Source organism: Cryptomeria japonica, chromosome 3 (assembly GCF_030272615.1).
Source record: "Cryptomeria japonica chromosome 3, Sugi_1.0, whole genome shotgun sequence".
Taxonomy (NCBI): domain Eukaryota; kingdom Viridiplantae; phylum Streptophyta; class Pinopsida; order Cupressales; family Cupressaceae; genus Cryptomeria; species Cryptomeria japonica.
Genome location: NC_081407.1, coordinates 521,372,641 through 521,387,040, shown reverse-complemented (window position 1 = coordinate 521,387,040; position 14,400 = coordinate 521,372,641). Strand labels below are relative to the sequence as shown.

At 35.5% G+C, this 14,400-nt stretch overlaps 1 protein-coding gene across 2 annotated transcripts in view; it reads right to left on the bottom strand.

Annotated features, from left to right (window-relative positions):
- Nucleotides 1-14,400, bottom strand: part of LOC131060214 (soluble starch synthase 1, chloroplastic/amyloplastic) — a 45,591-nt gene that overhangs the window by 11,985 nt on the left and 19,206 nt on the right. For both annotated transcript variants that reach the window (XM_057993374.2, XM_057993375.2), the window contains exons 7-10: nucleotides 14,246-14,327; nucleotides 14,048-14,139; nucleotides 13,873-13,935; nucleotides 13,705-13,794 (exon numbers count right to left, since the gene is read on the bottom strand). In XM_057993374.2, the coding sequence (XP_057849357.2) occupies nucleotides 13,705-13,794; nucleotides 13,873-13,935; nucleotides 14,048-14,139; nucleotides 14,246-14,327 (327 nt within the window). The remainder of the gene's footprint in view (nucleotides 1-13,704; nucleotides 13,795-13,872; nucleotides 13,936-14,047; nucleotides 14,140-14,245; nucleotides 14,328-14,400) is intronic.

Here is a 14,400-nt window from a genome sequence, read left to right as displayed (position 1 = left end):
TATTTCAGTCATTTGGCAAGAAATTTCAAATTTGAGTGGGAACAATGGCGAAAGAAGGCACGTTTAAGGTTGAGAAGTTCAACAGCCAAAAGTATCAGCTATAGAAGATGCCAATGGAAGATTATCCATATCAAAAGGATCTTTTCTTACCATTGGGTGGAAAAGCAAAAAAGCCAACAAATATAATAGACCCAGAATGGGAGGTGCTCGATAGAAAGGCACAAGGAACAATATGGCTATGTTTGGCAGCAACAATGGCTTTCAACATATCAAAAGATACGACAATGGACCTAATGTTGGCATTGGACAAACTATATGAAAGACCCTCAGCTTTGAACAAGATATTTCTTATAACACATTTATTTAATATGAAGATGTCAGAAGGTGGGTCTGTTACTAATCATTTAAATGAGTTAACACATTCACTAGTCAATTAACTTCTATAAAAGTAACCTTGATGATGAGCTTAGAGCTCTCTTGATTCTGTGCTCATTGCTAGACAGCTGGAAGAGCTTGGTCATGGTTGCAAGTATTTCTCTTTGGTTCGAAGACTTTAAAGTTTGATGATTTTGTTGGTGTTATCCTTAGCGAGGAAATGCAATTTAAAAACACAGGTCAGACATCAAGTAATGCTTTGACAGTTGAGAATAGAGGAAGACAAAGGGAAAGAGAAAAGAGCCCAGCAAACCGTGAGAAATCTAAGAAGAGTAGATCCAAATCTAGAGCAAAGAAGTGTTGGCATTGTGGGAAGAACCCAGAAAAAGATTGTTGATCTCAAAAAGGAAAAAAAAAAGAGATGGACAACAATAAAATAACAAGGAAACAAATATATCAAATGATTTGTTGCAAAATGCTTTAATCCTTTTGTTAGATAACATTACTGATTCTTGGGTATTTAGGGGCTTCATTTCATACTACACACCATAGGAAATATTTTCTAGACAATATTCAAGGCGATTTTGAAAATATTTGGGTGATGATGAACCATGTAAAATTGTTGGAAAGGGCACACAAATAGAATTACCAAATGGAAATCAATGGTTTGCTGAAAGAGGTGAGAAATGTTCCTAATTTGAGAAGAAATCTAATTTTAGTAGGACAGCTAGGAAGGTTGCACACATTTACAGACAATTCGTGGAAGGTTGCTAAAGAATCATTGATAATAACAAAAGGAGAAAAGGTAGGTACATTGTATTTTATGTACTGATAATTCTAATTTTTCTATTTCCTTAACTTCCACAGGAACATATACATCATTATGGCACAATAGGAAGATTCTCCATTCGAGGAATTTATTTTCAAGTTAGAAGTAAGTTGTTTGGATTTCTATGAAAACTGTGCTTATAGAAAACAAAAGAGAGTCAGATTTCTCCATTGGGAAAAGAAGAGTAGCAAGTTAGAGCTTTTGTATTTAAATGTATGAGGACCGGCTCAAGTATCATCTCTTGTTGGCTCTTATTATTATGTTACTTCTATTATTGATGCAACTAAAAAAACTTGTATTTGTTTCATTCTCAAAAAACCTGATGTATTTGATATCTTTAAGAAATGGAAAGTCTTGATTGAGATTGAGATAGGAAATAAGTTGGAGTGTCTCAGATCAAATAATGGAGATGAATATTGCAGCAAGGAATTGGATAGTTACTATTCATACCATGGGATCCATAGACAGATGAGTGTTCCAAGAAGATCACAAGAAAATGGTTTCTAAAAGAATGAATAGAATAATCATGGAGCATGCAAGGAGAATGAGATTGCATATAGGATTGCCATTACAATTTTGGGCAGATGTTGTAGATGTTGTTTACTTATAAACAAATGACCTTCACGTTCCTTAGATGGTGGTATTCCAGAAGCATGGATGGGTAGAAAGGTAAAGTACTCATTTTTTAAAATTGTTGATTGTGAAACATTTGTCCATTTTGACATAGAAAATAGAACAAAGCTTGAGGCACAATCCAAGAAGTGTATTTATATTGGATATGAGGTTAATGATTTTGGTTGTTGTTTATGGGATTATGAAAATCACAAAATCATTAGGAGTAGCGATGTCATATTAAATGATAAAGTCATGTACAAAGATCAACTGCAAGCAAAAAAAAAAAGGATAAGAAAAACACGTAATATACAATGCTTGATGAAATCCCAAAAAAAAGTAGTTCCCAAGGCGCAATAAAAAAAAAAATATTCGACAACCAAAGCAATAGCATGTACCTCAAACTCTTACAAGAAGATCTACTAGGATAAGTAGATCCCTTGAATGACTCCCCTTCATTATATTATGTATTATTGACTGATTTTGGTGAACCAGAAAGTTATGAAGAAGCAATGCAAGTAGAAACCAGAAAGAAGTGGGAGCAAGAAATGAAAGAGGAAATGGACTCTTTGATACAAAACTAGACTAGGACTTAGTTCAATTGCTTGAAGGTAAAAGAGAATTGCCAAACAAATGAGTTTACAGGCTGAAGGAAGAACATAGAGGCAAGAAAAGATATAGGACCATACTTGTGGTAAAATGTTTGGCATAAAATGAAAGTATAGATTTTGATGAGATATTTTGTCCTATTGTAAAAATGACTTCAATCAAAACTATTCTAAATATTGTGGCTACAGAAGACTTGCATATTGAACAATTAGATGTAAAGACAAATTTTCTCCATGGGGATTTGGAGGAAGAGATTTATATAAAACAACCACAAGGATATTAGGTCAAAGGTAAGGAAGAATTAGTGTGTAGGTTAAGGAAGAGTTGTATGGCCTAAAGCAAACATCCTAACAATGGTATTTGAAATTTGATAGCTTTATGGCTGATCAAGGTTACAACAAATCTCATTATGATCATTGCGTTTATTTTAAGAAGTTGGATAATGGTAACTATAATATCTTGTTATTATATGTTGATGACTATGCTTTATTGTGCGATGCACACACCTCCCCATCTTTTCTGAAGGGAACACCCTTTCCTATAGTTGCTCGCGCGAGAGAGAAGGAAACTCTGTCAACAAAATCGAATTTTTTTCTTTGCCTGGAAATGCCAAAGAAAACCCCAACATTGCATCTAAAAAACATCAAGGCACCCATAACCATTTTCGAAATGACACAAATCTGTGTTTTAGGTGTAGGAGGCAATGAGGTCGTTCTTTTCAGTCGCTGCCCTTGCCGAATCTGACGAAAATACTGAACATGGTGTGATGTCGAGGGCAATGAAAGTTCGTTTTTTTAGGGCTTCATTTTGTGCGCTCGGTTCTATCTCGCTTTGAAAATCCCCGTGTTTATGCCGAAGTTTCTATCTAAGTCCCCTTCCAAACGCCAAAGAGCCAACGAAAGAATAATAAAAGGAAGAGTTCGTATGATTTTTAAAAGCAAAACACTTTTGTCATTTCGCCTTATAAAGGCCGAAAATTATACCCAAATGAAGTTATGACTTGGTTGAGGCAAATAGAAACAAGTTCGAATGTTTTGAAAACAATATGCCTTTTTACCATCGTGCCTCACAAGGCCAAACAAAACGCCGAAGTCTCCTTCAAAGTGTTAATGAAATAACAAAGGGAGTTGGTTCAAAATAAAGATCGCATGTTTTAAAATCAAAGCGCCTCTCTAACATCACCCCTCAAAAACGCCAAGGATTATACCGAAATGAGACCAAACTCAAAGTAAAGCAAATAAAAAATGACATCCGTCTATTTTAAGAGCTTAACGTCTTGCATATGTCGGGTAATATACCAAAAAATACACCTAAATCTCAAAAAACACAAGCAAAGTAATATAAAAAAAGGGGAGTCGCTAAAATGAAATTCATATGTCTTCAACAGCACTCTTATCATCATGCTCCAAAATACCGAACAAATGTCCAAAAATATCATGTGTTGAGTGGTGTTTTAAAAAGAAATAAATCAAAAATAAAGGTTGAACCTTTTTTAGGCTAAAGAAAAAAAAACACTAGAAGGCAAAATATATGTGTTGAGCCTCTTATTTTCACCGAGAAAATGCCAAGCTTAGAGTGTCAAGAGATGATGATAAAAAGCAAGTTTCGGGCTCTATTTTTGTGCCATTGGTTGTTGTTTTGTCACCAAGACCATGACGCAATTTCAAAAAATCGAGTGGTGACAAGTCATCAAAGGGCCTTGTGACTTGAACATAAGCCAACATCAGGCCGCATTTGATTCACAGAAGAGTATACAAAGAGCGGCACTACAAGAATGAATAGGCCTATTTCAAAGGTTTCCTCAGCCTGGGTCTTTAAGTGAATGATGAAATGAATAGGTGATTAATCCTTGAATTGCTTGTTTGTGCAGGATGAATGGCACCACGTGGGGATCGACTAGCACCAAGAGGCAACAGCATGGTGCTGGATTCGGAGGAAGTCCAGAGCGCGAATTGAAGATGTGAACCAGAGGGTGAGGATGTAGCATGCAAGATCAAAATGGTGATCATAGAGCAGTGAAGAACGTGTCGCAAAGTCAGGACCGAAATGATGCCATGCTAAATCTCTGGAAGGCTGTAGAGCTCAAACGTGTCGAGTCAGGACCGAAATGATACCATTCTAAATCTCTGGAACGTTGTAGAGCTCAAAGTGATGCTACAGGAAGTATGCTGAATTAGACATGCACAGCTGGAAATAGCAAAAATTGAATCTATTTGTAAAACAAGTGCTTTATTGTAAGATGGCTACCTGTGGGCCCCATTTAATGCAATTTAAAACAAAGGGGGCACAGGTTAGTTATTTATCAACTACCTGATTTGCAAAATTGATTGAGAACAGTTGCAAGTAGCTGAAGAAGTGGTTGGAAAGGGCCAGCTAGGAAGTTATGAGAATTACTAGGCATGGGCTAAAGTTGTCAAGCTTCTAGAAGGCAGAATCACAACCATTGAATGATTTCAATCTTGGCCATTGATCTAAAATGTAAAATCTATAAAAGGCTAGAGCCTCTCTCTTTGTAAGGGGTTAGATAGTTAGAATTTTAGAGCAAGACAATTTGCAGATTAGGAGTAGAAGTAGAATAGGACTGTTGGACAAAAATTGTTGTAATGGCAGTTAAACAAAAAAATAAAAATTGAAGTATGGTGTTTGTCATTTTGTTTTCTTCTATTTGCATGGTTTCTCTTCATCTGATTAGTTAATGTTCAGTGATTTTAATGGTGATGTGCGAGGGTATTTGATGTGATTTCAAGTTCATACCATTGAGGGCTTGTTGATTGTCGATCTTTGTGCATGGTTAGTTTGAACCCAATATTTCTCTTTAGTTCAACTGTGGGTATTTGTCTCAGGCTACACCAAAATTGGGTGTCTAAATGAATATCCGTAGTCTTAAAATCATTTTATCCCTTGGAGTTTGCACTATTCATGTGGAGTTGTGAGTGTATCTCTAGCTAAGCAGGAATTAGTTTATTTGAAATCTATCTAGCCGAAGCATCAACCGTTGCTATCATTGTCCTTAGGATTCCTAAACCCTATCCCTTTTGTTATTTATTTTCCCAATTTGAGACTCAAAGAATCATAAAATGCAGACCAGCTAGTTGCAATATTTGTAAGTCCCCTCGTGTTTGCTAGCAAAACACATTACCGTTGAGTTATCCTGAGCAGTCAAGACCTAACAGTTGGAACCTTGAGGTTGTCTTCTTATGATCGTCCTTAGCAGCATTAGGAACTTCCTTACTTAAGAGAGGATAGGATACTCGGCATTCTATTCTATGTTGACAAATAATTAGCGCCTACTTTTCCCACGTCAACATCCTTGTTGTTGGATCTAATATGCAACATATAAATGAGATTAAACAGAAATTAGCAAAGTCATTTGCTATGAAGGATTTGGGTACCAAAAAACAAATCCTTGGTATGAGAATAACAAGAAACAGAAAAAATCACACATTAACATTGTCTCAAAGTGAATACATAGAGAAGGTGTTGAAAAGATTTCAAATATAGGATGCAAAACCAGTTAGCACACCTTTGCTCAGTCATTTAAATTGACTAAGGAGATATGCCCCAAGACACAAGAGGAGATGGAATACATTAAGGTTCCACACTCTTCAATAGTTGGCAGCTTGATGTATGCCATGGTGTGTACTAGGTCAGATATTGCACGTGCAGTGGGAGTTGTGAGCATGTATAGGAACAATCTTGGAAAAGAGCATTGGAATGCAGTAAAGTGGATTCTCATATTTGAGAGATACTACTACTCATGCATTGTGTTTAGGAGGTTCCAACTCTACTCTACAAGGATATGTTGATTTAGAACTAGCAAGAAATATTGATAGTTGTACAAGCACCACAAGGTATGTGTTTACTATAAGTGGAACAACAGTTAATTGGATTTCACAATTGCAAAAGGTTGTTTCACTTTCAACAACAGAAGTAGAGTATGTTGCTGCTATAGAGGCTAGTAAGGAGATGATTTGGTTACAGAGGTTTATGGAGGGATTGGAAAAGCAGCAGGAGTATAGTAGATTGTACAATGATGGTCAAAGTGTCATTCATCTTGCAAAGAACTCAGCCCTTCATTCTAAGACAACTAAACATATACAATTCAAGTACCATTTCATAGGACCAATTTTAGAGGATGGACAATTAATGCTGAAAAAGATACACACTAGCCAAAATCCTGCAGATATGTTAACAAAGGTAGTAACTCGAGAGAAATTGACTTCCTGCTTAGTTTTTGTCGGCCTTTAAGCAAGATAATAGTGGAAATGAGAAACAAACCAAGTCCAGGTTTGTCAATCCAATGGAAGCTTTAAGTGCAACAATGTTGCTACAGGAATAGTCTCCAAGTGCGAGATTGTTGGTATATAATGATTGATCATGCTGCTGGGCTTAAATTTTGGTGACTTTGACAACAGTGTTCCACCCCCTTCGCAACCGCCCCAGCCCACCCTCCCTTTCCCCCCCCCCATTAATTAACGAGGGAGTGCAGGGGGGCCTTTGTAAACCGCCAAATAGTACTTGATAAATAAGTGGCTATGTAATGTGAAAAAACATCAGATTGTAATTTTCTCTTCATTGAATAATAAAAATAAAGTGGACAGTTGTTTCTCTATGGGTGTAGCTCATATTGGGTGAACCACATTACATTTGTGTTATTGTGAATTCTTATTTTTGCCTCTTTTATTTTGCATTATATTTAATATTGTTTATTGCTCCAGACTGCCTAAAACCGAAACAATCACATCTTTACTTCATGCAAATAATAATGTCTTCATAATGCCTGACCCAAGATACTAATGTTGTTTGAAGCTTTGCAAAATGTGTTTTCTTATAGGATAATATGAAACTAATGTTGTTTTCCCTTAACAAACAGTTGATATAGCTGAATATGGAGTTGGATGAGAAAATTTTAACAATCTGAGGAGTACTAACCATAAGAATTGGGATTTACATTAAAATGATGTGTGTATGTATATAGAAGAGGGAGGGTTGAAAGCACTCCTCTTACATTCTGCCTGACTAGTTAGTTGCTCCAGTTACAGTGAGAAGAGTAGAGGCATACATATTTACTTGATTGTGCCGCATCTGCTTCTATACCTGCAGCTAAACCCACCCCTATACAAATTTGGTTCGAAACATAGTTTTCAGGCCAGCCGAGCTGCGTCTCACACGGGACAAGAACCTATTTTTCTCCACAGCTAAAAATATTGCATAAATTGATGAGTTATTTTGTGATTATAAAGTTTCCATTGTTATCATAATTATTTAATCACTGTTGCATAAAAGCTTACCCTGTAAGGCTATCCTATATTATTTTGTGGTGAAGGAAAAAAGGCAACCATTGTTATAAAACATTCAACATAAATCTCATGAATGTGTTTGCAAGTATTTAGCAACCATTATTTTGTATTTTGTTTCTGCTACAAAAAATCTTCTATTTTCCGATAATTACTGAAATATATTTGTATTTCTTTATGTTTCCAAATTTCTAACATCTCTGAAATACTTTAATCTTGTAGCAAAAGCAATCATCATAGTCACTAAGAATTTAAATAAATAAAAATCATTTATGCAAGTTATTTGTGCCCGTGGGCCTCAACAATTATGAGTCAACACAGAAACAATTTATGTACGAAAATTAATTACTACTTGAGAAGTATTTATTCAATAAATTACAAAAGGAAACCGGAAAAGTTATTTTTTCCCTAGACCATTATAATTGAATATCAGAAATTTTGTGAACTAAAAATTAAGCATTCCTTAACAACCATTTCTTCAATAATTTACAAGAGGAAACCACAAGTGAATTTAACAATTTCCTTTGATATTTTAAAAATCGATCTAAGCAAAATATCCTCTTTAATCTTCTAAACCTAATACATCTAGATTTTATCAAATAGCACTATGGGGGGAAAGAATCAATTACCAATATAGGAATTACGAAACATATAAAATTGGTTTTAAATATGAGGAGAGAGTACATTCAAGGGAAAAGATAATTTGCAAAAATCGAATTGAGAGGAAATTCAAATCATACTTGCTGAAAGACATAATCATAGAAAGAGAAACTTCAACAAATATTTAGCAATAGATGTGTTAGTACAAATAGTAAGGAAAAGAACCTATCTAAATTAATAGAGAAAGCAAGATGAAACAGTTAACTATGCAAAAAAAATGAAACAGTTTTGCATATACATACAGTAAAAGCAAATAAAGAAGCAACAATGAGAACTCGTTACAATTTCCAGATTTGGCATGCACAAGCTTGACCATGATTAAAATAGCAGAGCTTCTTCACTTATTTTTTCCAGAATAATTTTAATGGCTCAAGGTCTAGCCAAAACATGATAAAAAAAGTGGGAGGACATAAGCAAACAATTTTTGGCTAATTTTTATTTCTTTAAAGACCCTACCAAAATTGCAAGTAAAATAAGAGAGATGATACAAGAGAATGAGTTGGTGAAAGTTAAAACAATATGTTTAGATATTTGAAGTATACTCCATAAATTGGAAGAACCACTATTAGAAAAACAAAAAATTGAATGGTTTAAATACGGTTTGAAACCAAATCAGAGTTTCTGTAGATGGAAAATAATTTACTACCTATAATGAAGTGGTGCAGGAGCACCCAAGGCACCATCAGGCCTCTATGAGGCAAATTATGAAGTTTTTGTGTGTGTTTTGAAGGATAAAGGTATAAGGTCTTTAAGACCATATGTGATGTAATTAGGTCATTGAGACCATTGGATGTTAGGTCAAGTCTTATTAGGGTCATATTGTTAATAATGCTCTAAAATTGTCAAATTGTCAAAAGTTGTCATTTTGTGAGAAATAGGTCTCAATGGGTCAAAATTGATGTTTAATGGTATGTAAGGGTTTTTTGGATCTATTTGGACTTATCTAAGTGAGTTTGAGTCATGGTGTGGTCTAGGATCAAGTTTTAGGCAAAAGTTGCTCATATTGTCAAAAATTGTCAAAAGCAACTTTTTGTGTTTGAGAAGGTAATTAGGTGTTTGTTAGTCATGTTGGTTCAAAAGGTGGTTATATCCGTTGGGAGGCCTTGGAGGAATTCAAATAGGCCCTTCCCACGACCAAAAGGAGGTTGGATGGTGATTTTGTATGGAGAACTCAGTTTGAAAGCAATTTGATGATCATTTTCTCTACAATTTTCTGTTAAAAAGCTGCACTTTGCTTCATAACTTTCTTATTTGGATGAATTAACACGTAAGAGTGGACTTGTTGGAAAGATATATGTGTTACCTTTCATTTGGGACCAGTTTGGTTCAATTTCATTGAGTTTTGATCCTTCTACAAGCGGATTTACCAAAACTGGTCTGATAACCTAGGTTTTGGGGTTTTGTCAAAGAAAAATGTAGAACTCTCCATTCTATTGACGGCTTGCCTCAAGACTTGGTGGAATGGTGGATATGGTAGTGTTACAGATGGGTTTTCAACAGTTTTTGCAGAGGAGTTTGAGTGGAGTTTTGAGCACTTGAGGGCTTAACATCCTCGTTTTAAGCCGGTTGAAGGGGATTTGAAGAAGAGTTAAAAGTGTTTTGGTACCAAAACAATCAAAGTGACCTTAAAACCTGTTAAATCCTTTCATGTTTTCTATGTTCTTGCATTCCAAGTTGAGTGGGGAAGTTGGTGGAGTGTCCAAGGGGTGTCTCTAATGCATTTGGAGGCCTAATAGGGCTCTTGAAGGACTGTAACAGTCAAATTTTGAACACTTTGCTCCAAAACACCATAGTCTGCTTTTGACATATGTTGTGTAAAACCGAAATGGGCATCCAAAAATGGTTTTAGTTCTGGGTTATGACCTCTATGTGAAAAGTTATTGCCAAAATACTCAGTTTCCTGTTCTAAAAAGCATATAGGCTGTACATTATTAGTCCATTTTTGGTCAAGCTGGCCCATAACACTCTATGGTCATTTTGGGATATGTTAAATAACTTCCAAAAGGGTATCTAAGAATGTTCTCGTTTTGTGTCTATGGTCACGGTGTCAAAAGATATGGCCAAAATTCTCTCTGAGTAAGGCTACTAGGACCTAGTCACCCCTAGAGAGCCAATGGTGTGTGGTGGGTAAAAAAAATTTGTTCCAAAGGAGTTTTTGGTTAGGTTGGGTCCATTTGAGTTTGTGGACATTATGGAATTCCTGCCCCTGACCTTGCAAGTTGTTTTTGTAGTGTTGTCCCAAGTTGCCATGTTGTGAGACATAGTCAAAAGTTGAGAACCTTGAGTTGAGTAACCTTGTGTTTATAACTTGAAACCTGAACCTTGGTTGTGTTGTTGACCTTCTTAGACACACTGCATCATGAAGCAACGGAGCTAGCAACTAAAAGGTAAAAGTCTAATCTTGGAGGAAATAATTCAATTAAAATGAAGAGCTTGAGAAATTAAATTTACAATTGGAGAAATTAAAAGTACAATTGGAGATTTTTGTGAAAGGGGGGAGAAAAGAGACTTCCCCCATAACATGAAAGGAACAACATCTAGTGTACCTATTGTAGCAGAAAAGGACATATAAGAAATGAATTTCCAATGATAAATAGTACAAAAAGAGTTGCCATGTTGAACATAGAATTTAGAAAAGCCCTTGGAAGAATAGTAAGTTGCTAATGTCAATTTATCACTGTTCCTATTTTTTAGGAATTTTTCATTTCTAAACTCCGGAATCCAGGAGAGAGAATTCTCTCTCTTGACCAACTTTTTACATTGCCTCGAAATTTCTTCATTCTAGGCGAATTTTCTTCTCTGAGAAAGAATTTTGATATTTCTTCCTTGACTAGGATTTCAACACTTCTCTTCCAATGTCAATTTTATGTTGTGGAGGAATTCTTCATCCGAAAAGAAATTTCTTCCTTACCCCTATCCAGCACTTCATCTCCAACTTGGGCACTGAAAATACATGGTGAAGGAATTTTGCTTGAGGAGGAAAAATCCTCCATACCCTTCATTTGGTGCTCATTCTTGACCTTGATTCTACTTTAGCCCTGAGGAAGGAATTTCTTTATTCCTTAGCCAAATTTCACATTTTCCAGGAATTCTCTCTTGAAGGAAGGAATTTCCAACATAGTCAATTTTTCACTTTCCTGAAATTTTGTCCTGAAAGAAGGAATTTCCAACACTAGTCAATTTTTTCACTTTCCTGGGATTTTATCCTGAAGGAAGGAATTTCCAACACTTAGTCAATTTTTCACTTTCCTGGAATTCTATCCTGACGGAAGGAATTTCCAACACAGTCAATTTTTCACTTGTTTCCAACAATTCTATCTTGAAAGAAATTTTTGATCAATTTTCCACATTTCCTATATTTTAGAAAAAAATTCAAATTTGAGTTCAGGGGCCAGGAGAGAGAAAATTCTCTCCCTTGGCCAGTTTTGTCATCGCCTCGAAATTTGGATGAGTTTTCATGCCGGAAAGAGGATTTTATGAAATTTTCCCCGAAGGGACTTTCCTTTCTCATTCTTATCCTTGACTTCAAATTTCCATGCCTTGGAATTCAACCCTTCAATCTTGGGTGTTGGAATGACCCTGTGGAGGAATTTTCTTTGGAAGGAAAATTCCTTGACTTCAAATTTCCATGCCTTGGAATTCAACCTTCAATCTTGGGCGCTGGAATGACCTTGTGGAGGAATTTTCTTTGGAAGGAAAATTCCTTCTCTTCCTTGCTTTGGCGCTATGCTCTATCCTTGGGCGCCATTTCGATATGGTCATGGAATGATGGATTATTGCTCGGTTTTTATCTAAACTTAGCCTTTTTTGCACTTTCCAAGTCAAGATGTCATTTTGGATCGAAGTGATTTTTGTGTCTTAGGAGGATTTTCAATGCCTTTCCATTTTTGGAATGATTTCCACACACAGCCATTTTTCGCTTAGAGGCCTGCTTTTCAAACTTTCCAGATTTAGACAAGTATTTAGCAATGCTCAGTTTTTAGAGCCATGACCCCTACCTGTGAGAAACCTGCCAAGAATAGACTTACTATAAACCGTAAGTACTTCCAAATGTTAAGATTAGGGTAAAACAGGACAAGATGACACTTACTAAAAATAGAAACTGCTAAAAATAGTAAGTTTGATTTTTGGTGAAATAAGGACAATCCGGGAGGCAATGAAATCCCCAAAAAAATAGGAACTTTCTAAAAATAGAAAGTTGCTCAGAATTCGCTCAAATTTCACTGGCAGGTTCCTTGGAGGGCTTTGATTCCAATGCAATGCTCGTTTTTTTCAAAATCCTAAGGAAAAGTTCTCAAATCTAAGTCTGAAGGGCAAAACCCTAAAATAGGCAAAACAGGTTCCAAACTTAGCCAGATTTACTCAAACGACTTGCAGACTTGATCAAATTCACCCCAAAACACTTGCAAACTGAGGAGATCAGAAGGACTGCCACGAAAAGACCCAAAGAACCAAAACCAAAAGACCAAGAAGTAGGGGATCCCCATTTGCAATGAGGTGATGTGTGAAAACGTCACAACAGGTAAGGGATATTTTGGGCACCTTATCATGTCTCCTTATCTCATCCCCCATTATGGTTGAATTCCACATAATAGTTTATATTTGTTATATGCTGTGAATATATGTTTCCTTTAACCCTAGTAATGGATTTATCTCATGAATTATATCTTCAATGTTATCTAACTTGATTGCAGGTTTCCAAACCAGACTTATCTTATTATTGGGTGAGAACTATAGCTCTAACTATCTTATATTCTTTGTTTCATTTGGATTTGTGAATTTAGGGCAAAATATAAGGTAATCCAGAAAGGGGACATTACAGCAACAAACCTAAAAGGGTTAAGATACTTATGAAGATATGAACCTAGTTGCTAATGTGAACAAGCAATATGGTTAGAGATCTAATGTTAGAATGCAATCATATGAGCACATAATAGCCTCTTGAACCAACTCTCTTGTAAAAAAAAGGTATGGTTTTTGAGGGTTAACTTAATAAAACCCAAGAGTTTACACATTTCATACTACTGAACACAAAAAGAACAATGTTTACGAGCTATATCACTGAAATCCATCTTTCAGTGATACACAAAGTCAGATAATTTGAATAGAGAGATAATTGTATTCTTGAATTCTTCTAGAGAGTTGAGAAACTGTACCATTGTACTACGATTCAATTTAAGTCCTCAAAATTCAAACTGACCACATACTAACTATTACCAATATGAAGCGCGACTTAATTTTGATATTGCACTTGCAATTATTTTATGACATTAAAATATGATTTATAATTAAGATGTAATTCCTGAGCAAAAAAATACTTACAAACTGTATGTTCTCTTGTATTAATTCTGGAAGAGATGACTGAATTAGATCGAGTCCTTTTTGGTAGTCCAATCTTCCAATGAAGCCAATCTACACAAAAATTTATGCATACTGTTACAAAAATACCTAATAACCCTAACTGAAAACAAGTAACTTTGTCAAGCTCACCAATGGTACATCTGGTTTAACAGAAAGTCCAAGTTCTTTCTGCAAAGCAGCTTTGCATTCAGCCTGCATGGAAAAGCTATACAACATTTAGAAAAAAGTAGGCAAAAATGACTGTTTAATTTAGAATGATATACAAGGTTACAATTATCAATCAGAAATAAGGGTCAAAAGCTACCTTCCCTGAAAGATCCTCTGCACAATATTGATGTGCAATGTATTTGTCGGTAGCTGGATTCCAGTCATCAACATCTATACCATTTGTTATGCCTGTTTCACTCAACAAAAGAAAATAGATACTGTTAAAAAGCAATACCATGTTACATTTGAAGAGCTTTAAATTTTTTGTAAATGCAAAAATTAATATTCATCACACCATTAATTACAGATTTTCTGCTATGTAAAAGCTCATCAAGACCCCATCCACCTTCACTTGTTGTTATTTCCCAAGCATACCCCTGACCAAAGAAAGCAGAAGAGAGTAGGATGGTTAATAAAACTAAAAAGACAATTAGGGTGCAGATGATGAGG